This window comes from Glycine max, chromosome 18, assembly GCF_000004515.6.
Source record: "Glycine max cultivar Williams 82 chromosome 18, Glycine_max_v4.0, whole genome shotgun sequence".
NCBI classification, from domain to species: domain Eukaryota; kingdom Viridiplantae; phylum Streptophyta; class Magnoliopsida; order Fabales; family Fabaceae; genus Glycine; species Glycine max.
In genome coordinates, this window is record NC_038254.2 from 3,563,192 (window position 1) to 3,584,789 (window position 21,598).

General features: G+C 31.5%; 3 protein-coding genes across 8 annotated transcripts; 2 read left to right on the top strand and 1 right to left on the bottom strand.

Annotated features, from left to right (window-relative positions):
• Positions 1–1,676: 1,676 nt before the first annotated feature.
• On the top strand, positions 1,677–5,036 carry LOC100815175 (zinc finger protein 4-like). 6 transcript variants are annotated; one of them, NM_001255238.3, is made up of 3 exons: positions 1,687–2,105; positions 2,195–2,359; positions 3,906–5,036. In NM_001255238.3, the coding sequence occupies exon 3, from the start codon at positions 4,003–4,005 to the stop codon at positions 4,756–4,758; it is 756 nt and encodes a 251-aa protein (NP_001242167.2). In that variant the 5' UTR covers positions 1,687–2,105; positions 2,195–2,359; positions 3,906–4,002; the 3' UTR covers positions 4,759–5,036. The 6 variants fall into 6 exon arrangements, with proteins under 6 accessions (XP_006601838.1, NP_001242167.2, XP_006601842.1 ...); XM_006601775.3 differs by lacking the exon at positions 2,195–2,359 and having other exon boundaries at positions 1,677–2,105; positions 3,906–5,033; XM_006601779.4 differs by having other exon boundaries at positions 1,691–2,501; positions 3,906–5,033.
• Positions 5,037–6,884: 1,848 nt separating this feature from the next.
• On the top strand, positions 6,885–11,522 carry LOC100814301 (protein GAMETE EXPRESSED 1). The gene is made up of 7 exons (XM_003552836.5): positions 6,885–6,991; positions 9,077–9,605; positions 9,699–10,286; positions 10,364–10,490; positions 10,578–10,764; positions 10,842–10,989; positions 11,067–11,522. The coding sequence occupies exons 2-7, from the start codon at positions 9,127–9,129 to the stop codon at positions 11,317–11,319; spliced, it is 1,782 nt and encodes a 593-aa protein (XP_003552884.1). The 5' UTR covers positions 6,885–6,991; positions 9,077–9,126; the 3' UTR covers positions 11,320–11,522.
• Positions 11,523–14,813: 3,291 nt separating this feature from the next.
• On the bottom strand, positions 14,814–16,734 carry LOC100785424 (uncharacterized oxidoreductase At4g09670). Its single transcript, XM_003553019.5, has 2 exons — positions 16,087–16,734; positions 14,814–15,680 (listed from the first exon to the last, which is right to left on the bottom strand). The coding sequence occupies exons 1-2, from the start codon at positions 16,561–16,563 to the stop codon at positions 15,060–15,062; spliced, it is 1,098 nt and encodes a 365-aa protein (XP_003553067.1). The 5' UTR covers positions 16,564–16,734; the 3' UTR covers positions 14,814–15,059.
• Between the last annotated feature and the right edge of the window lie 4,864 nt (positions 16,735–21,598).

Consider the following 21,598-nt stretch of genomic DNA (forward strand, 5'->3'; position numbering starts at 1 on the left):
AGGTTTCCATTTTTAATTCCTTTAAATATCACATTTGATCCTCTCAAATGTTACAAGTTTTCCATTTCATGTCCCAAACAGAAGTATCACATGAGAAACTTAAGATATTTAGAAAAAAATGAAAAATAAATAAAAGGAACCACTAAGTAAATATATATTTACAATAAATTCATTTTCAAAAAAATCGCAAATACTATAGATACTAAAAGTTTAATTAATTTTGTGTTATGAATGTCATATTTCTGGCTTTGTTTTATTTAATTGAATATAGATGGAAGAATCGTGAACGAAAAGAAAACACGACATTAGGAAATCCTTTCATTGTTTGGAAATAAGGAAGAGATTGATGCAGTAAAAAACGATTATGTGGGTCCCATACAACAATTGTTCAATTTAATTTTAGAGAAACCTGAAGGATATCAAGTAACAGGAGTGTGTAATTGTAAAAGATGAAAGCATTTAATAATTATTGTGATCAAAATAAATAATTTATATTAAACTATTTACTTCAAAATTTAGTAAAGGCTCGTGATAATTAAAATCTTTTATATATTTGATTTTTATTTGGTGAATTTTTATATATTTAATAGTATATTTAAGATTTTAATGAATTTTTAAGTATTTTAATTTAAATAATCTATTTTGATATGACGGTAATGATTGAATGTTCTTATCCCTTACTATGAGACACTCCTACCACTTGATATGATATATATATATATATATATATATATATATATATATATATATATATATATATATATATATATTATTTTCACTTTCTACGTATTAAAAAATAATATCACTTTTTACTTTTTTTCATTTTCTTTCTTTTATAGATCAAACATAAAATACTTTACTTACAAATCATTTCCCTTTTAACTACTCACTCGTGAATAGGAAAAAGAAAAAAAAAACTGATTACTTAGTGCGTATTTGGTTGTGAATAAAAATGAGAAAAAATTTTAAAATTATATGTATATTTCTTAACCTCTTTTTTTCTTTTACTTTAATTTAAATATTTTTTTTTCTTAATTCTCTCCCTTTTTTTCTCTTCTACCCAACCAAACCAACTATTAGTGAGTTATAAACACAACCTGGGTAAGGGAAGAACATGTGTTGTATTGTTTATGGTCCAATCCCAGTGTGTAGTTAAAAAATAGGAGAAACAAATAATGTTATAGCCTTGTAGGCCATATCATATAGTTTAATTTGGACGTGATTGATGGAATATATGAAACTATGAAAACAGACCCGACCCCATGCATTATGGAGTTATCTGAAGCACTTTTGAAGTGGGGATGAGAGAGAGAAAGAAAAAGAGATACAAGAGAATCTTTGGTGAGAATAATGACCACACTGTTACCTTGTTCTTACTTCTTTCCTATACTATGTTCAATCAACCTAGTTGATCCTTTCAACTTTCAACCTTTTTACATATGTCATGGAACCGAGCAGATGTTGTTTGCTTTCTCTAAAAAGCCCAAAATTCTACCAAAATTAAAAAAGGACATATACTATGCCTCGACACTTTCAAAAGTATAACACATTTTTCTTTGGACAACACGTGTTCCAATCAGATAAAACTATTAAACTATTATTAATAATAAATTTTTATATTTAACATAATTATATGTCTAAATTTAACTCAAGAGATCACTTCATTCATTTACTGATGAAAGTATAACACATGATCAAATTCCCTCTTTCTCTCTCTTTAAATTTTGTTTTTCCCAACACCTTTTCCTCTGATTTCTCTGTCCCCCCAACTCTCCACTCCCATCTTACCTTTGCTTTCCCATAATTAAACACCCACCATCTCTTTGTCTCTATTTACTCTTTCTTTATTTTTGTTCCTTTTCAGTTAAATTGTTTTTTAGTATCAGAACAATAAAACCTCTTAGCTCTCACTTTAGCCTCTATTAGTGGTGTTTAAGGAGCATGAAAAACACATAAGACTTGTTTTGTCTTCTCATAATCAACCACACCAAGAGAAACAACAAACAAGGGAAAAATACTACATCATACATGTCTCCAATTCCAAAGCAGTTTATAGGTGATCTCATAAGCAAGCCACTTTCACTTGATCTTGAAACTTGAGAGAGGTTATGTGATACTCTTTTACTGTCATCCCTGTAGTGAACTGCTGCTTGTCTTCTTGCTTTGATTTTTCTACTTTTCTCCTTGTCTTTAGTCTCTTTCTTGGTTTCTAGACAAGTTTGAATCACTGGAAAGACTACAACATGTTTCTCTGGATCCTACCTTCAAACGTTCCATCAACCCATCTGTGCTCTAGTTTTGCCTTGTTTAACCCACCACCAAAATTCTGAAGTGATTTTCCTCTCTAAACTATTTACAAGTAATTCTTCTTTCCCTCCTAGATTTGGCATTGAAGAAAAATGAAACAAGTATCTGCATGCAATTCTGGCTTGGGATATGCACAAGTTATTCTTCAATGTGTTATCTTTTGTATTCTTTCTCTTGTGTGCTAATAATAACATGTTAGTTACTCACTCTATCTTTTACATGTTACCTTGCACTTAGAAACTGGCAGCGTAACAGTTTTTAAACTGGGAGCTGGGTTCTTTCTCTGTCTTTTTCTCTTCTTTTTTTCAATGCTAAAGGATTGACTGAGGTACAATCTATGATGATGTTCAGTATTATCGATGATTTGGTCGTTGGAAATCTATAGTTAGAAAATCTTCATTAGAGATTCTAGATTAATTTTAGATCATAGGTGAGTAGGTTGTTACTAATTGAAGTAGTAGGAATTTGATTTCATGGATTCATCATAGTACTCAGACCAAGGTGAATGTAAATTCACTATTTATTGGTCAACTTATAGTTCATGGCATGTCTCCTAGCTACCTTATTCCAGATTTTCACATACCTACAAAAGAGTGGGCCAGATAACAAACATATATAGGTAAGATTCAATTAGGAACAGTTCCCTGCATGAAGAGTTCAGTGGGATTTTCCTATCTGAATTGGCAATAGGTATCTAGTTCAACATTAAATTTCAATCATGCATTCAGGATTCTTGTTTTATTGATTTTTCTTCTTCTTAGAAGAGCCTAAAATTGCAGAATAGGCTAGAGATAGTGGTATCTCAGCTACATAAGATAAGATCCAGAAACCTTGCTTAGGAAGAGTGTAATTAATTCATATTGCACTAGCCAATATTTTGTCTCTGGGTCATAGACTAAGAAAGATGGATTTTGTTTCAAAAAATAATTAAAGAAAATATCTGACCATTGCATTGCATTTGATTTCAGATCTACCATAGGTAAAATTCAATAACAATGGGGGAAAAACTGAAAGGCTACAAAAAGAAAAAACCAAACTGGTTTTGTAGATGTTTATCATTATGGGGTTGTAATGGTATCATGATATGCGTCCCATTTGTTAGTAACAAGATAAGGTACCGATGGCTTTTATTGTACATTCTGCTTTCAACCAATACACAAAAAATTTCTAATCATGTACTAATGTTAGATTTTAGTGCCTGCTTCTTTTACCATTTGGGTAGGCCAACATATTGCAAAACAAGCAAAGCAAGTGCCTAGTACAAATGCTTTTTTAGCAGAAAGTCCACCTATCAAGGCACATGCCATCATTTCCTTGTCAATGAAAATGTGTCTCTGTGCCAGGCTGCCAGCACTAATCGTACATCTTCCACAAAGGAAAAGATAAAAAGCATAGGATGTTTGTTTTTATCCCCATACTGGATAACTAATACTCTTTCTCATAAATGGAACCTCTTCTTTGGGGGGATGAGAAGTTTTATGTTCTTTCAAGTTAGATTGGATACCTGTAAAATTATGAGTGTGGTCAAATTGAATCAAGAATTTAGAATTTCTTGCTATGATGCTTACTAAATGTTAACTGTTGGATTTTCATTGCAGGACCAAACATATAGAATTTCTTCAATGGATCTTATTCTGATGGTGGATTGTTGCACTTATTTGGCTAATTAGCTTGAAAACTTAGCACAGCTAAATCATGAAACAACACTTTGATCTTGAAGTGGTGGCCTCAGCAGAATATGAATCTGAAGTTAGCAGCAAGGTTGCTTCCAATATATCTATCCAAGAAACCTATGCAGGTCCTTGCAGTGACAACCTCACCAACTCTTCCAATGTGACAAATCCAATAGAGCTTCATCTCCATTCAGATGCTATCTCCCTTGACTTAACTCTCAAATTCAACAACAATGACTTCTCATTCTCAAGCACAAGTGAGAGCAGCAATGGTCCTCTCTCTCAAACTAATTTAGCAGCCAACCCGCGAGTCTTCTCTTGCAATTACTGCAAGCGCAAGTTTTTCAGCTCGCAGGCTCTTGGCGGCCACCAAAATGCGCACAAGAGAGAAAGAACAATAGCGAAGAGAGCTATGCGAATGGGGATATTCTCTGAGAGGTATGCAAGTCTAGCATCTCTCCCTTTTCATGGTTCTTTCAGGTCCTTAGGAATAAAGGCACACTCTTCACTGCACCACGGCTTTTCGCCAACAATGAGGCCTCCTGAGATGAAAAGCAGTGCAAGATTTGAGCAAGGATATGTTGGTCTTCCAATATTCTTGGAGGAGGATGAGGCAGAACTCTTGTGGCAAGGTAGCTACCATCAGGTTCCCTCTGAGGGAGGCCATACTCATCAGAATTTCACACTCAGTGGAAGTTCAAATTTGAGTTTTGTTGGTTCGAGTCTTCCACCAGTTGACTTAGAGAACTCAACACCTGAGTTGACATTGAAACTTTGAAGGGGTTATTTGACACTTATTCTGGCTTCTAGTTGTCTGTTTTATTTATTACATTTTTGTACAGTAGGACATGCATGCAAGGCAATGGTGTCAGATTGGTCAATATTGTCATTAAACTGGCTGGATCTTATGTAATTTTCTTCTTAAGTTTTCTCTTACAAATCACTGTTTTGTTGTTTTGCTCTGTATGTGCTGTTATTGTATAATTACTCTGGGAGGACAAGTTTGGAGGTTCTGTGTTTAGTCATATAAATCAAGTTTTTGTCTACTTTAAATTACTGAGCTTCCACTGTGTTCTCTGTATCATTTGTTTCTACTATGGATTATGTTGAATAATGAACTGTTTAGCTCCTTTGATTATAGGAAAAAGAAAAACAATTGAGATTTCTAAGTTTACATCTTCTACGAAGTATGATATGTGCTCAAGTAATCACGGATATCTATCAGCTTGCAATAGCAACTTGGAGGTGGTTAATTAGGACTCATGTTGACAAATGAAATTCTACTCTTCTAACATTTTATCTTATATGGTCAGAAAAGACATGGTATATCACAGTTTTTACCAAACCATGAAATGAAAGATAAACGCAACATATTTGATTAGGAGTTGTAACACATAACACACAAGAACCAGAACAAACAAGCATAGATAGATGGTTCACATTAGATCTTCAGTCTCATTTGGAGAATAATAGAGTTGGATTGGATCATACTCCTAGAATCATGCCAAATATGGCCACGAATGTATAACCAACGCATCTGAAAACGTTCCTGAACATCATATAACTGTATAGAAATCAATTGGATCATACCTTATCCTATGCGAACCAATCATCTTATTTATAATTTTTTTTCACTCTTTCACTTTCTTAAAACATAGAATTTTCATTTTTTTTTGTTTATTATGAATCCATATATGTTTTGCATTTAGGCAAGCATTAATATATATATATATATATATATATATATATATATATATATATATATATATATATATATATATTTAAATCATTGTATATTGTTAAGAAAGCATTAGAAAATTAAAAGCTAAATATTTTAGGATGTTCTGGAGGTGTAGAAAAAAAAAACAGTAATATATTGATTTTAAAATCCTCCATTATAACTGTATCCTTCGGTCATCAATGGACCAATCATGTCTAGCCCAATAGACCTTGGATCGATCATCACAGGGAGATCGCCCCTCTCGTAAACATTCTTTTCAATTATAAACGATGGAATCGTCTATTTCGATATATAAAAAATAATCGATTTGAAAATGTCATAAAAAATGAAATTTCAGAATTTTTTTTTCATACATGTCAAAGTGATGGAAAAGAAAGAATATCTTTTATGTATCCACCAAATTTATCAACTTTTCATAAAATGATGGAAACCAAATTTTATCTCTTCACAAAAGATAAAATTTCCTATGATGAATTGTCTAATTATTGGAGCTATACTAATGAAGAAAAAAGAAACAAATTGAGCAATGAATTTGATCATACATGTATTAACTATATCCGAATATATCTTATTCAAATTATATATTATCTCCATGTTTTATGGAATAGAGACAAGATATAATCATAAAATTCTTTAAGTATATCTTATTTTCATGATTTATGGGTTAAAATATAATCTTATCTTACTGTAATTAGAGAGCTTTATATAAATCATGTCTCATCTAAGAAGAAGGGAATAATACACTTTATTGTTATAGAGTAGGAGATCTCTAGCGTTAGGAGAAATCATAGCACAGGACAACAACCATAAAAAAAACACCAAAATTGTACTAATTAGAAACCTAGTAAAAATAGGAAATCATGACAAAATAATAAGATTAGAATAGAAGAAAGAAAATAAGAAAACAGCACAAAAAAAAGTACTGGATATACTTAAGATTTTTATGTTTGCAAATCAAAATTCTGACATTTTAATAAATAAATAAAAACCTGTACTCTTTTAAAAATAATATGAAAAAGATGAGTAATTATTTATATGTAATATAATATATTATTATGACTACGGCCATTAGGTGGTTCAGCTTAGTGAGCAAGCTTGAAAGTTGAAACGGGTTGTAACGGTTACGCGCCTTTTCGGACAGAACGCACCGTTTTAACGGGCAAGAGTTGTGTCCCATTGTTTCCTTCGTCCTATGTAAGGTTGACCACTTCAATTTCATGATCTTTCAAACGCAACACACAGTGAAACGCGCCCTTTCCACTCAATAGAGGTTTGTTTCTCTCCCTCTCTCTGTGTTTTTATCTTTTTATCATTTTCTGGTGCTTGCAAGTTTTTGTGATTGATACGTGCATTCACACAGAAGAAGTGAAAATTAGTCTCTGGGTTTGTTTCATTTGTGTGGGAACTCGAACAATTTACATGGAATTTTTGCTGCTTGACTTCAAATTTATTCATTCAATTCGTAACTTTAATTAACGTACAGCCCTTTCGCGTTCTTCTTGGTTTTCATGAGGACAGATTCTCCTTGTCGTTTGTTTTTGTATTGCAGCGGCAAAACGGTGCAACAGTTTTTTTTTAAGCGATAAATTTACTTGTTATTTAGCCATCAAATTCAAAATCCAGATTCTAAATTCATGTTAATGATTGCATAAAAAGATACGGCATATTTTTTTTTTAATAATTTCTTTTTTGATTTGGTTTTGTTTGGAGATCCTTGATATTATTTTTATGTAATTCAATGGCAGTTACTTTATTTTAATTGAATAGAATTTTTTAACGGGTGTTTGATGTTGAATGCTTTCACATTATTTTTTTTAAAAAAAAAATCTTCCTTTCTATATTTTTTTATTGTTTAGAAATACTAAATTCGATACTATACTTTCACAAAGAATGATAATTGATTGATGCGAACCCTTTCATGATGTGAAGTTGTAAAATATTTTAATTGTGATTTACACTAGTGACTTGTTAAAGGGAAAAAAGAAGAAGGAAAGTTTACTCTCAACTACTTTCAGTTTGTTACTTTGTTTTGTCTCTATCTTATATTTCTTGGTTTCCAAGTTTCTCTTTTCTTATATATTTCTTTTTCTTGTTAAAAAATTTAGTTGAATTGATTGAATAGGATAGTGTGTAATTATTATAAACTTTCTTACCGTGTCTTCGATTTTTACCTATAAAATAAACATATCCCTTTCAAGCATTGACCCCAACAATAAATTATTGAACACACTATTGAAAATAGAGGATCTGCCGAGGTAGACTTTCCTTACAAGTTTCTATTCTCTCTCTCCCAATTTAATTGTGATTTGTGAAGTGCATATACTGCATACTACTACCCGGCATGGAGATTTGTGTTTTTGTTTTCCGCGTTAAAAAGAAGGAAAGAGAATAAAAGGGTATCAATGATGTTTATAGTTTTGCTTATGCTACAATTAGAAAGCCACGATAAGATTTAATTAGCCATCTTCACTCCCTTCCCTGAAGTTAACCTTTTCAAGACTCAAAAGGGCACAATGGAACATGGGTTGATTGGTTTACTTGCCCCAGTTGATTACTACTTTAGGTTCGAGACATCCAACCAAAGGTCTTAGGGGTTTGGCATAGAAAAACCAAACCAGTAATGTAAATTAAGAGTTTCGTTTCGATAGTCTCCAAGTTTTGTTTCCCTTTGTCTTCAAAGAAACATAAGACTGGGTGTTGTCCACAAAAAAGAACAAATAATTATTTGCAATTAAAACAAAACAGAATGAAAATATTTAGGAGTAAATTATATTAAAAACCAATCGTCATAATTCCCAGTGTACCGTTACACCCTTTATAATATAAGCAGCCAACCAGAAATTATTCATATTCCTTCTTTTCCCAAACAAACATTTTGATTTTGTAGTCCTCTACTGAAAAACAACCTTTTGCTTTGTTGGTCAAATTTATATCTTAATTTCGACATGCGAAGCTTATATGGCATGTTTCAGCTTCTCAATTTACTTCGTATTCTGGGTTTCGTCTTTTATTTTTTTAGTGATTGTGTGGAACATGATCTCTATAACCGTTTAAGTTGTGAAATATAGTGCGTGTTTGGTTTGATGTTAGGAATTGATTTTGGATACAATTTCACTACATGTTTGATTTCACATTGAAGAAGAATTCAAAACTGATTTTGAGTCAACTTTGAGTTGCATTGGATCCAAAACTATGTACTGAATTTTACTCTTAATTTTATAATAAAACATCCAAACATAAATCACATCACTTCAAAATTAATACCATTCAAAATCAATTTTGCCAAAGTCTATCCAAACACTCCATAGTTTTTTGTAACAAAAAGTTGATTAACTTTATGGTGTGTTTGATGCAGGCTTGATCATCGCTGCAGAACTTGGACATAAATTCTGATAAAACTCTCCAATGGATCATCAGGGTCGTCTTCTTGTTTTTATTTTGCTCTCGTTCTTATTAAGAGGCGAGTCATGGGGTTGGTTTTCATCATCTAAGGAGACTCCCTCTAGTGACAAGACTCATACCACCAATGAAGGCAATTTTAGAGGTTCAAGTGCTGAGTTCTCTATTGAATCCTTCAATGACCATAAGGGAGTGAAGTTAATAGAAAATGCTAAGAAGAAAATGATTAGCTCAAACTCGTGTTGGCAAAATGCTTATCAACATCTTTTTGCTGGATGTTCTGAAATCTTGGCTGTTGATGAGAAGAGGTCTAGATTGGCTTGGCACCTTAGTGATTGCTTTCAGAGGGATTCTGGCAGGTCTCCTTTTCCCCATTGTGACCCCAAATCTTCCATTGCTGTATGCTCAAGATCCTTAGATGACCTTGCCCATAAGGTTTACCTTGAATTCTACCTCGAAACCAATACCATTTGTTATCAGTTGCAGTTAAGTGCAATTTCTTTTCTTATTTGTGTTTTTACTTTTTATTTTGATTTGTTTGTGTCTCAACTTGACTAAAGTTTTATATCCTTTTATAGGACACATGCATTCAAATATGAAACAGAGAGACTTGTGACTGAATTAAAAAGTTCGGCCCAGTATGTTGAGGACAAGTTAGATAGCATTGAAGAGAAATCAGAACATCTATTACAAGGCTCAAGACAAATTCATGATTCTCTTGATTCAATTGGTAGCCACACAAAACAAGTAGCTCAAACTGCTAAAAATTTGGAAGGTCACATTGATTCTGTATTAACGCATTCGAAGAGTGTTTACGAGCAAACTACAAAAATTGCACTATCACAAACACAGTTAAAAGAAGGGCAAGAGAATATGAAGAGAAACTTGGAGGATGGGGTAGGGATGCTCAAAGACTCTTACAATTATTTGGGTAGAGAAATTGAAAAGTTAAGAAATGAAGCCATTGAGATTGAGAATGAGGTAATTAAAGTTGGAGATGCTATGTCATCAAAAATGGACAACCTGCAAAGCAAAGCTGAAGATATTGGGAATATGGCTGAAATTTCCTTAGATAAGCAACAAATTCTTTTAGACGGGCAATCCGCAGCACTTGAGGGCCTAAACTCATTGACTGAGTCTCAAGCTAAAGCACTAGAAGAGAGCAGGTAGATAAGTTAACTCTCATAAATTTGAATTCAGAAATTATATTTGGAAAAATATTGACCTCCTTGGTGTATTACAGGAAGACCCTACAATATTTTGCTGAATATGGGCATAGACAACATGAAGAGCTTCTTCAGCGTCAGCAACAGATTCAAGGATTTCATGATCGTTTAATGGAAAACTCAAAGGAAATACTGTCTTCTCAGGTTTGCAATTTCTTGTAGACTATTGGTTTTATATATATATATATATATATGAAATTTTAAACAGGACTTTCTATTTCTACTTTACAGGAATCTTTTGAATCAAAGCAGGCTTCCATGTTTGTTGTTTTAGACAGGATTTTTGCTTTGCAAAATACCTTGTTACTTGAATCTAGAATGATCAAAGCTTTCTTCGTTTATTCCGTATTAATCTTTGTCATCTTCATGTTGACCAGTACAAAGCAAACATACAATATCAGACCATTCCTATATATTGGTATGTATTCCAATTAGTGCTTTTAGTTTATAAACCTCTAATTAATTATTTGACTAAATATCATTGGCTGTTTACAGAGCTTTGTGCTACTCTCTTTGTGGAAGTACTCATTATCCGTTTAACCGGTGATAACATTGAGCACCAAACCTGGATAATAAACATGGCCCGATTATTTTTCCTGGTAGCAGCTTTAGTGCAACTTCTACATGCAATTTTCACATACAAGTAAGTGTACAAATATTAGAAGTTAGCTATTCAAATGTAAATTATATATCTTATAGAATTGCTTGTTAATCATGCAGGAACTATGAGACCTTGAACCATCAAATGCTGCTAACTCTAATAAACAAGGTTAACAGCATGCAAAAAGAAAAGGAGTTGTCATGGGACTTGTATACTGATTATGAGGATTGGTCTGAATGGATAGATGCCGATTTACCTGATGATGTGAATTGCCTTGATGATCCTGACTATATACTTCCACAAGAAGTTGCAGAGAATTCAATCACAGTTACAAAAAATTATAATCTACGCAACCGCAATCTTTTTCATTGAATTGTTACCACCCCAATACTAATTTAGTAATTAGAACTTTGATGTCATCAGTGCATATCCCTTTATTCCGTTAACTAGTTTCATGATTCTGGATTATGTACGTACTAGTGTATGTGTAACTTGTTATTTCACTACATATGAAGGTTGGTATGTAGTGGGAGATACTAATATACGTAAATATGAATATAAATGTAGTTTGGCAACTTACGATGACTTAAATCTATGTCCCAGAATTAGTTGTGATTAGGAGTAGTTGACTTCTCAATTTTTGCTAAAATTATGCACCTTCATTCTGATGGTAGATTTTGCATGTTTTATTTAAGGTGTTATCAAACTAGTGTCTCAACCGGTATTTTGTCTTTTTCAAGTTTAAAATGATATAAAATAGACTTTAATATTTTTTTATATGTTTTTAGTCCTTTAAATTTGAGTTAATTTTTTTTAATTTTTTAAATTTAAAGTTATTTTTTTAGCTTATAGAATTTGCAAAATATTATTTTTAGTCATTCTGCACAATGAGTCAAAATAGAAAATAAAAAATTTATAATTTGTGACAATTTTTTTACCGTGAGAATTTGATTTTATATTTCATATTCTAAAACACGATTTTTTTGGTGGTTTAAAGTTCATAATCAATAAATAAAAAAATTTAAAGCAAATAATGAATTTTTACTTTTCTTATTGACTTGATTATAACACAGGAAATTATACTTTAAAATATAAAATAAAAAATCAATTTTTAGCGGTAGTTGATATAAATTGTGAATCTCTTATTAATTGTTTGATTAACATTATGCATAAGATCTAAAAGGAGCATTTTACAAATTTGAGGACTCTAAAAATAATTTTAAATTTAAGGGATTAAAAACAAAATTATTATAATTTGAACAACTAATAATATATTTATTATTTAAGGTTATAAAATGTAAATAAATTTAAAAAATATAATAAAAAAAACGTTTGTATCATTTAACCATGTGTTAGGAAGTCCGGACAACTTTGTAACATTTAAAAATTTAGTCCTGAACCAATCTGTCTAAATAAAAGATAATACTAATATTGCATGTAATTACAATGCCTAAACCTAGTTGGAAGTCTCAATTACGTGCAATTCAAATAAACAACAATTGACACTTGGAAATGCATAAGACACCATTTTCAATTTGTATGGGTTACACCTGTTTTAGTCCTCAACCAATATATTTATATATATAATATTTATTTAAAATAAATAGTAGAGCAAATAAGACAGAAACATTGTGAGGAATTAACACAAAAATGTGATATCCTCCCCAAGTGAATCATGGATTCTTCACACCCCAAGCACTTGAACAATCAATTTCTGCAAACACAACCTTATCCATGAGTCAAGTCAGCGCTTTTTCCATCATAATTCAGAAAAACCGAATACCCTATACCTGAGGATACTCCACCCAAGGGGCCCAAACAAATTTACATATACACACAATATCATAGGAAGTAATCAGTAATTACTTATGGTAATTATTAACAGACTAAACATAACAAAAATAGACTTGATAAATCAATAATTCCTATTACATAATAGTAGTTTGAAAAAGTTAAGATAGGAAAATATAGATCCATACCTCCAAACTCCAGCCCCCCCGACAGAAATGAAAAGCTCGAAAACAAAAATTTCAGCAAATTTAAAGAAATGGAACGACAATCTGTTCCTGCATCAAAGAACCCTCAAAGCTTCCACGGAGGAGGAGGAGCTTCTTGCGGGAGAAAGAATAATTCGTACCAAAAGATGCTTCTAATGAAAAAAGGCACTGGCTAAAGGGTAGTCAAAATCAAAAAGATGCATTCTGAAGCTGACTGGCCAATATTCCTTCAACTCACCAAAAAAAAATTTCTTCCGATACTTCCTTCCTTCTCTAACCAAAAGATGTTGAATTGGAAATAATAAACGAGTGAAAAACCCTTGTAGATAACCCAAACCCACTCTTTCACTACCTACAAATCAGTATGGACCTCAACATTCCACCAAACCAAATCCATCCATTGCAAACATAGAATTAGTGAAGAAAAAAATAGTAGGAAAACAAGTAGGGAGAAATCAATCAGAAAAAAACAAAAGAAACAAAATCACCACGGACCATGCTCTGATTTATCGTTGTCAGAGAGAGAGGACAGCGCAACATTGCACGACGGCATAGGAGAGGCCGCGGGGCGGCTGCGGCAGACGGAGAGAGGGGCGGCATCGACGTAGGCAACATAAGGCCATTTACTAATTGGAAAAAAGAAATGAAAATAATTACCCAAAAATTGAACAAAAAAGAAAACCAATAATGGTGGCACTGACGATGAAGATTGCATGATGGTCTCCCTGGTTACAACATTATGTCAAGTCTGTGGTTTCCAATCTATATACAAAACACAGTCATAGATAAAAACCTAATAAATGGATTTGTATACTAAAACTGGTCCATCAAAATAGATTTAAAGTAAATTGGATAGGTGCATATATGCACTGCGGTCGCGTCTGAGACACATGCGCCCGTCAAGATCCTATTTTGAGGGATTTTATAACTTTTTAGAAAAAATTATTAACTTCATTATTTTCGTAGAATTTTTAATATATAAGAGTTTTGTGTATTATTTTTTTATAATTAAATTTATAAATTTATGAAATTTTTTGTCTTATTTATGAAATACGTCTGTTGTTGTTTAGGGATCCCTTTTTAGTTTTTACTCCAAATTTCAAAAATATCAAAGATGACACTGCATATATGATATCAAATATACAATGAAATTGTGAAATCCTTTTTGTGAAGTCTCCAATTTTTTTACTTGATCCACTCAACAGAACACATGCTGTACCTCTAATTTAAAAGTACTTAAATAACTTTAATTATATATAAATTAGATTACTCTGGGTAGAGCTGATACTACTTGCTGTTAACCGATGGCGCACTCATGGAACCCGCATGGATGGTGCATTGCCTGAGATCACAAAACAAATAGAAAAAGGGCGCACTGATTTGTGAAACCCTTGTAGACTTTGGCCGGACTTTTACGGGCCAAACAAAAGAACCTGACCCTCATTTCTTTCTCAACAGTAAACAAAAAATGCAAAGAGAGTCCAACATGAAAAGAAAACGTGAAAGGATAAAATGGGATATCACTGTTATCTCAACAGTAAAAAATCCCTCAACCAGAAGTCTACAAGTGTTATGTTATAGATACACTCATCAAATTTGTGGAATTTAAGTTCAAAACCTACACCAATATCAATTAGTAAATTTCTATTTTTCGCAATAGTAACCCGCTGCATCCAGAAGTTATATAATGATTTCTCCCCTAAAGTTTCCATACCTCTTTACCTCAGCATCCCCTAATCGGTTACAGTTTTCACTGAACCAAAGTTCAATGCTTATCAGTTACAGTTAAATTCTATTTTTCAAATGGTTTTTTTCTTAAGTTTACTAGCGACTAAATTGAAACAAAAACTATAATTAATGGAAATTGACTTATAAATAAGCATTGATCATTGATTCCGATGGCAAATTTCATCATCTATACTTACAGTAACATGAACGATTCTGATTAGGAATTGCAGTTTCAAAAGATGGCTTCCTTGTTACAATTCATGACTTATCTATTCCAATTTTCAAACACTCGGTTGGCTTAAGGGTGTTTCTGATGGTGGCATTGGATTAAGGATGTTTGGTGAAGGATCTGTTGGATTAATGACAACATGCTTTGTAACCATCTATCTACAAGCAAACAGGTTTGCAGCCAAGCTCTAGTGACTTGATCACTGCATCAACTACTAGTTGAGTCTTTCTACTGATTTCAGGCCATTTGGTAGAGGGTTTAGATCCACAATCTCTAATACCTGCAACAAGCCTAGAAAACTCTTGCACCATTAGAGCCTCTTGTGGGAGCTCATTGGCCACATGAACTTCCTCTGGTCTCACATTCCACCCAATGTGAAGATCAACAAACTTAGCACCAAGTGTGAGATCGAACGAAGCACTAGTCTCACCATATGGGATTATGAAGTCCCTGAGATGCAGAGAGCCATTGGAACCACATATGGCCAGGTCCATGGAAGTGTGGGAAAGAAAGGAGCAGTGAATGGTTGCAAATGTTTGGTTTGGTTGATCCCACAGCAAAGAGGCTGTGATGGACACGATGACTCCAGAATCGTTTCTTGTAGAATCAGGAAGAGCAGTGACAGAGGTTGGTAGTTGGTAGCCCTTTGCCCACAAGGAAGCACCAATGCAGTACCAGGCCAAGTCACCAAGTGCACCAAGACCATCCAACTCTGGCTTTACTCTAATGTCACTCTCTAGGAATTCAGGTGTTGCTGGCATTGTTGATGTGCTGTGGATCTTCAAAACAATACAAATTATAAATGTGTGTCAGTTTATTGATAATAGCGTTCATGGTTTTAAATTGTGATCCACAATGACTAGGTATTTTGACACTCCACATTTGCGACCACATCAGCCACATTTTTCACATTTGCTACAATGTAAAGGTTTTCTGATTCACCACAACCGTAATTTAAAACCATGATAGAGTTTAATCTTTAGGCAGCCAAAAAAAAAAGAAGTTGAATTTTCATATCCTGTGATTATAAAAAATTTAACATCATTAAACAAATGTATAGAATTGGATGTTCAGCAGCAAATATTTAATAAATTGGATGTTCTGTAGCAAAGATTTCTTACAAAACCTACAATACTAAGAACTAACTAAAAAAAAATTCAAATGATTGGAACTTGGAAGACTTACAAAACGAACTGGTCCAACGCTACTAGCAGAATGAGGAACAGAGAACAAGCGTTGTATGTGGGCAGTTCTAGGGTGATGCAGCCACATGCTACCATCCATGAACTGCACGCCGTTGGATTCAACCGCATCCAAGATTCGATCGAGTTCCGCCACGTCAAGAGCCACGGGCTTCTCCACCAGCACGTGCTTCTTTTTACTGGCGGCCATAACCGCCCACCGCACGTGCAGACTCGTGGGGAGGGGGAGGTACACGGCGTCCACGCATGGATCCTCCAACACCTGATCGTAGCTCCCGTAAACCCTCACGGTCGCCGGAAACCCGTTCTCGGCGGCGAACTTCTCCGCCTTCTCTCTGGAACGGCTCGCGATGGCGCAGAGAGTGGCGTTCGGAGCGAGAGCAATGGCTCGAGCCACTTTTCTGGCGATGTTGGCGCAGCCTAAGATGCCGAAACGCAGGGTTTTACTATTCTCACTCATGTTTCAATTCAATTAAGTTAGTTATCTAGATTTTGGAGCACCATGTCCATTGCTTTAAGTACTTTCACTTGCTTGTCTTGTGGATAGGATACTACTCTCTTGAGGATCTGCCACTAAATTCCTTTGGTGGATCTTTCCACTCATTTTATCATTCTAATTTCTAAATACTTTCTAATTCATTTTAAAGTGTACTATTTAATCATTTTATTATTTTTTTAATCTGTGGCCAAATGAAAAATATTTTCTAACAATATAACATAATTAATAAGGCTTTTGTTTAAATAAATCTCTTCGTAGATATTTATAGTAAAAAAACAATAAGAATGACAAAATTAATTAAGTTTTTATCATATACTAATGTTTTGGTCACAACAAACCTTTGTATCGCTTAGGGTGAATCTAACATCGATTAGGGGTGGTATGGTTGGGGTTAAATTAAGGAGAAATGTGCATGTGATGATGGTTTGGTTTTGAAGAGATTGCAAAAGTTTTTTAAAAATGTCAGGGTGCCGCACTTAAAATCTTTCACACAAAATTGAAGAGAAGTGCATGGAAATGCCTCTATCTCCGTGTAGAGGTTACTGTGCTCCCTGGAAGTAGTGTATCATCTCTCCAAAAAGAATGTCACATCCACGCCAATAATAATTTTTTTACTAATCTAATAATTTTAATTCAAATATTTTTATCTTATTTTTTATTTATTTTTCTTCAGTAAAATATCCTTTATTTTTATTCTATTTCTCTTCTCATCTATTCTCTTCTTTTCCCTTCTCTTCCCTCATTACAACCAAAGGATGGCTTAAAGATTGAACATGATTACAACATTCATTCTACTTGTACCGGTTTTGGGAATAAGTTTATATATCCACGATTTAAGTCATTAGGTAATTAATTCTAATTTTAATAATAAAGTATTATTTTATTTTCATTGTCATATTTCATTATTTAACCAAATGGTTCATTAGATAATGTTCTTGATTAAAATTAAAGACTTGTTATTATAAAAGAGATTATGATAATAAGAAATAAGTTTGTTCTAATTTTAATCTAAACCGCTTTTTATCATAGGATTATTGTAAATAGGATATTAATAATCCAGATAGATTAATATATATGTGATAGTATTTATTGGATAAATATTAATATATCTCATTTATTAATTTGCATATATAGATGAGTCACATGTTGATGTAATCATTGAACTGACTCAATTGAAATTTTCTAATGGTTAAAATTTATCATAAATTGTCAATAAAAAATTTTCAAGAAGAGGTATAATAGCTTTCTTTGACATGAGATTGTCATAGTAATTAACAGGTTATTTGTTGTATTTTAGACACCTAATGTTTTAGAGCACTTGTTGAATGGATATTGAATATGATTAAATACCTGTAGAATTAATGATTAATCAAGAAGGAATCTATCAACTCTTGGTAATGATTTTGAGCTCTATGAATAAAATTATATCATTGCCAGAAAAATTAAATGAAAGAAGAAATGAATTTCTTAAGTCATTATGAGTTAATTCAAAAGAGTTTGACAGTAATATCATACTTTAGAGTTAACTCAGAGCTGTAAAGATGAAAGAAATTATTACACTATTCTTCTAATAGTTCTTGAAAGTAAAATGCTACTTCATGTTATCCGGACGTTAAGGAGAATTGCTAGATACCTACCTTGATTAGTATATTAATTTGACTAATATATTACTGGCTTAGTATTGAACCTACGAGGTCACATACAAACGAGTGTTCTAATCTCTGTTAAAGAAATTATTTTAATATTTGGTGATTAATTAAATTAGATAATTTAATATGATTAAATGATTAATTGATTTCAAAAAGGTGGAATATTATTATATTTTTGCCAATACTGAAAATATAAATAATATAAAAGATTTGGTGAAAGAAGAGAAACAAACATATATGATTTTGTATTTAAAATTTGGATTGAAAAGACGGTTAGATACAAGTTTGACTTGGTCAATTATTATTTCAATTTTAATTGCTAAATAGTTAACAATAAAAGGTAACAAGAAATAATATAGCTTAAAAAAAGATACTATCAATAATAATTTTGATTTGATCAGAAATTTAGTATCTTTAGCGTGCTATAAATAGAGTTTTAGGTTGCACGTTGAACTAATCCTAATATCACTTCTCTAGTCTTATTTTTTCACTTGTCAAAGTTGTTGACCAATAGAGGTCTTACATGTAGAGTCTTCACACTATTGAATAATTTTTTTTTTGTTTCAAAAGCTCATCAACATGTATATTTTTTAATATATCATCTGTTTATAATATAATTTAAATACAAAATAGATCACTTTATTCTATAATGTGTGCTTTTGAACACCCTTTAATCCTACGGTACCAATGAGTGAATCTTAATATTACTTGGAGTGTAAAAAAAACTAATTTGAACCGAATCTATTTAGAACTAAACTTGAATTGAATCATTTTAAAAAGACATTATTTCGGGAGTAAAAATGCTATAAAAAATTACTTAAGATACTATTTTATAACTTTTAAAAAATAAAAGACTAAATTGTAACCTAAAATAAAAATAAAGGATTATGTGAATAATTTAAATTTTAAACTTATAAAGATATTTTTGTAAAATTTATCTGACTTAAATTTTCTATTTAATGAAAAAAAAAAGAAATCAAAGAAAATAGGCCACATATAACTGAAGTTTAAACTAAGAGAAAGTATCATAAGAAAAAGCATTGATATTTTTCAAATAATCCACCATTTTGTCCTTGATATAATATTGTCACATCAGTTCTTCTTGAAATTAAGAAAAATATTACATTAGTTTTTAAATTTTTATCTTAATCCTTAAACTTAAACCGAGGGAAATAATGTAGAATAGATGTAAAACATCTTGTTTGATTGATGGAAACAAAAAGAAATGATTCATGGTAGTTGAAAAACAGTGTGTTTTACTTATTTCATTATTTGATAACTTCTACTGAAAAAAAAACAAATATATATAAGTCTCACTTCATCTCATCTTAAGATTCTTTTATTAGAAAAGAAATTAAAATGATGGATTTTTTATTAAAAAAATTATAAAATTATCCTTTTTTACATTGCAGAATATTTTTTGATATATGCCGGTGATACTTGTTTTAATACTGTTTTTCTAGCACTATAGATTAGTTGAAATTCATTAATTTAAAATAGAGTGTACATTGATAAATTTCTAATACAATATAATAGGTTAACAATTCGACACCCTTCCTCTTGGCAGACATTTATGCTTTGTTTAATTGGTGGAAAGAGAGGGAAATGTTGTAGAATAGATATAAAATACCATGTTAGATTGATGGAAATAGAAGAAAAAAATGATTCATGGTAGTTGGAAAACAGTGTTTTACTTATTTCATCTTTTGATACCTTCAGACAAAGAAAAAATATATATATCTCGTCTCATCTCATCTTATCTTAAGATCCTTGGATTCCAAAAAGAAATTAAAGTGAAAGATTTTTTTATGTAAAAATTATAAAAAAAAAGTTACATTGCATGATATTCTTTGATAAATGTTAGCAACATCCTTTTTAACACTCTTTTTCTAATACCGTAAAATTAGTTGAAATTGATTAAAAATATCCATTTTAGTATTTCTTACTTCTTATATTAATGATTTTTTTTTCTCATGATTTAAAAATACAACTCATCAAAATTTATAATTTTAACTAATTGTATAAAGATGGTTAACAAAAGAATATAAAGAATGTCACTAACATTCTTTTTTTAGTTAGTGTATTTATATAATTTTATATATTTTTTCTTTAATTTTTACACATTCAAACCAGAGAAGAGAAATTTTTTCTTTCTTCTCAACCAGCTAACCATAAAATTTGTACTTGTTTTTATTAACAAACATAATCTTATAGATATATTCGAAAAAAGGGACAATTTTTTCTCTGGAGATCTTTTATCCTCTTAGTAGGCCCTTTATCATGGGTTTCTATGTTAAATTTTTATTAATATCAAAGATCAATCATTGGAACAAATTATAAATAAAAGAGTGATGAGTTTCGATAATATTGACTGCAATGATAATCCTAATAATATTTTGATAATTGTTCTAATAGAAATTTTGATAATAATTTTGATAGTAATTTCAATGATAATAAGAATTAGGGATTGGAATGGTAAAATTTTTTAGAAAAAATGAAAATTGAAAAAAGTAAGATTTCGAGAAGAAATGAATATTAAAAAAAAGTAAAAGGATTTAGAGAAAAATAAATACTGAAATTGTAATGTTGGTTGAAAATATTGTTCTAACTCATCAATCCATGAAAAGTTGAGGGGATTTGAGAGGATATAAGAATGTTAAATGTTTCAACCTTTATTACAAATATACAAACTATTATTTATAAACAATAATTTTTAACTATTTATAACTTACCAAATAACTTTCGGTCGTCATCTTCATTATCGTGATTTCTGTCTTTGATTTTCATCCTTGGTGGATAATAAAATTTGTAAATGATTAATGATGGTATAAGATTAATTTTGTAAAATTACTATTCTCTTTTATCTATTTATTAATTTTTTTAATCTATGTAAAATAACTTACGACAAGTAATTATTTTGGAATTAAGGGTTTTAGTTCTCGACCATGCGAGCTTTGCTACATTCATTGGAAGTTCACTAGTAGGCATGGGGATCAAGCTTAAGGAACTGAGAGATCTAGGTTATCTATGGAAAGATAGAAATAAAATAACTACCTTTTTAAGTATTTGCTTAATCTTATTAGGTATAGGTGCTCCCACTGAGGCTAGGAAGTAAGCCCCACAACCCAAAGCTGCGAAGAACAAATAGAATATGCTACAAAAGCCAACTAACAGGGGTATTCCTACTTATGAGAACATAGTAATGGAGAAGGTAATAGTCAAAATAGGATGCCAAAACTTTGACGAATGCTTGTCTCCTTTCCTTCATTTATCAACTTTATCAAATAAAATAGATTCGTAAAAAAATAACTTTGTCAAAATAGATTTAGTACTAATATTTTATATTG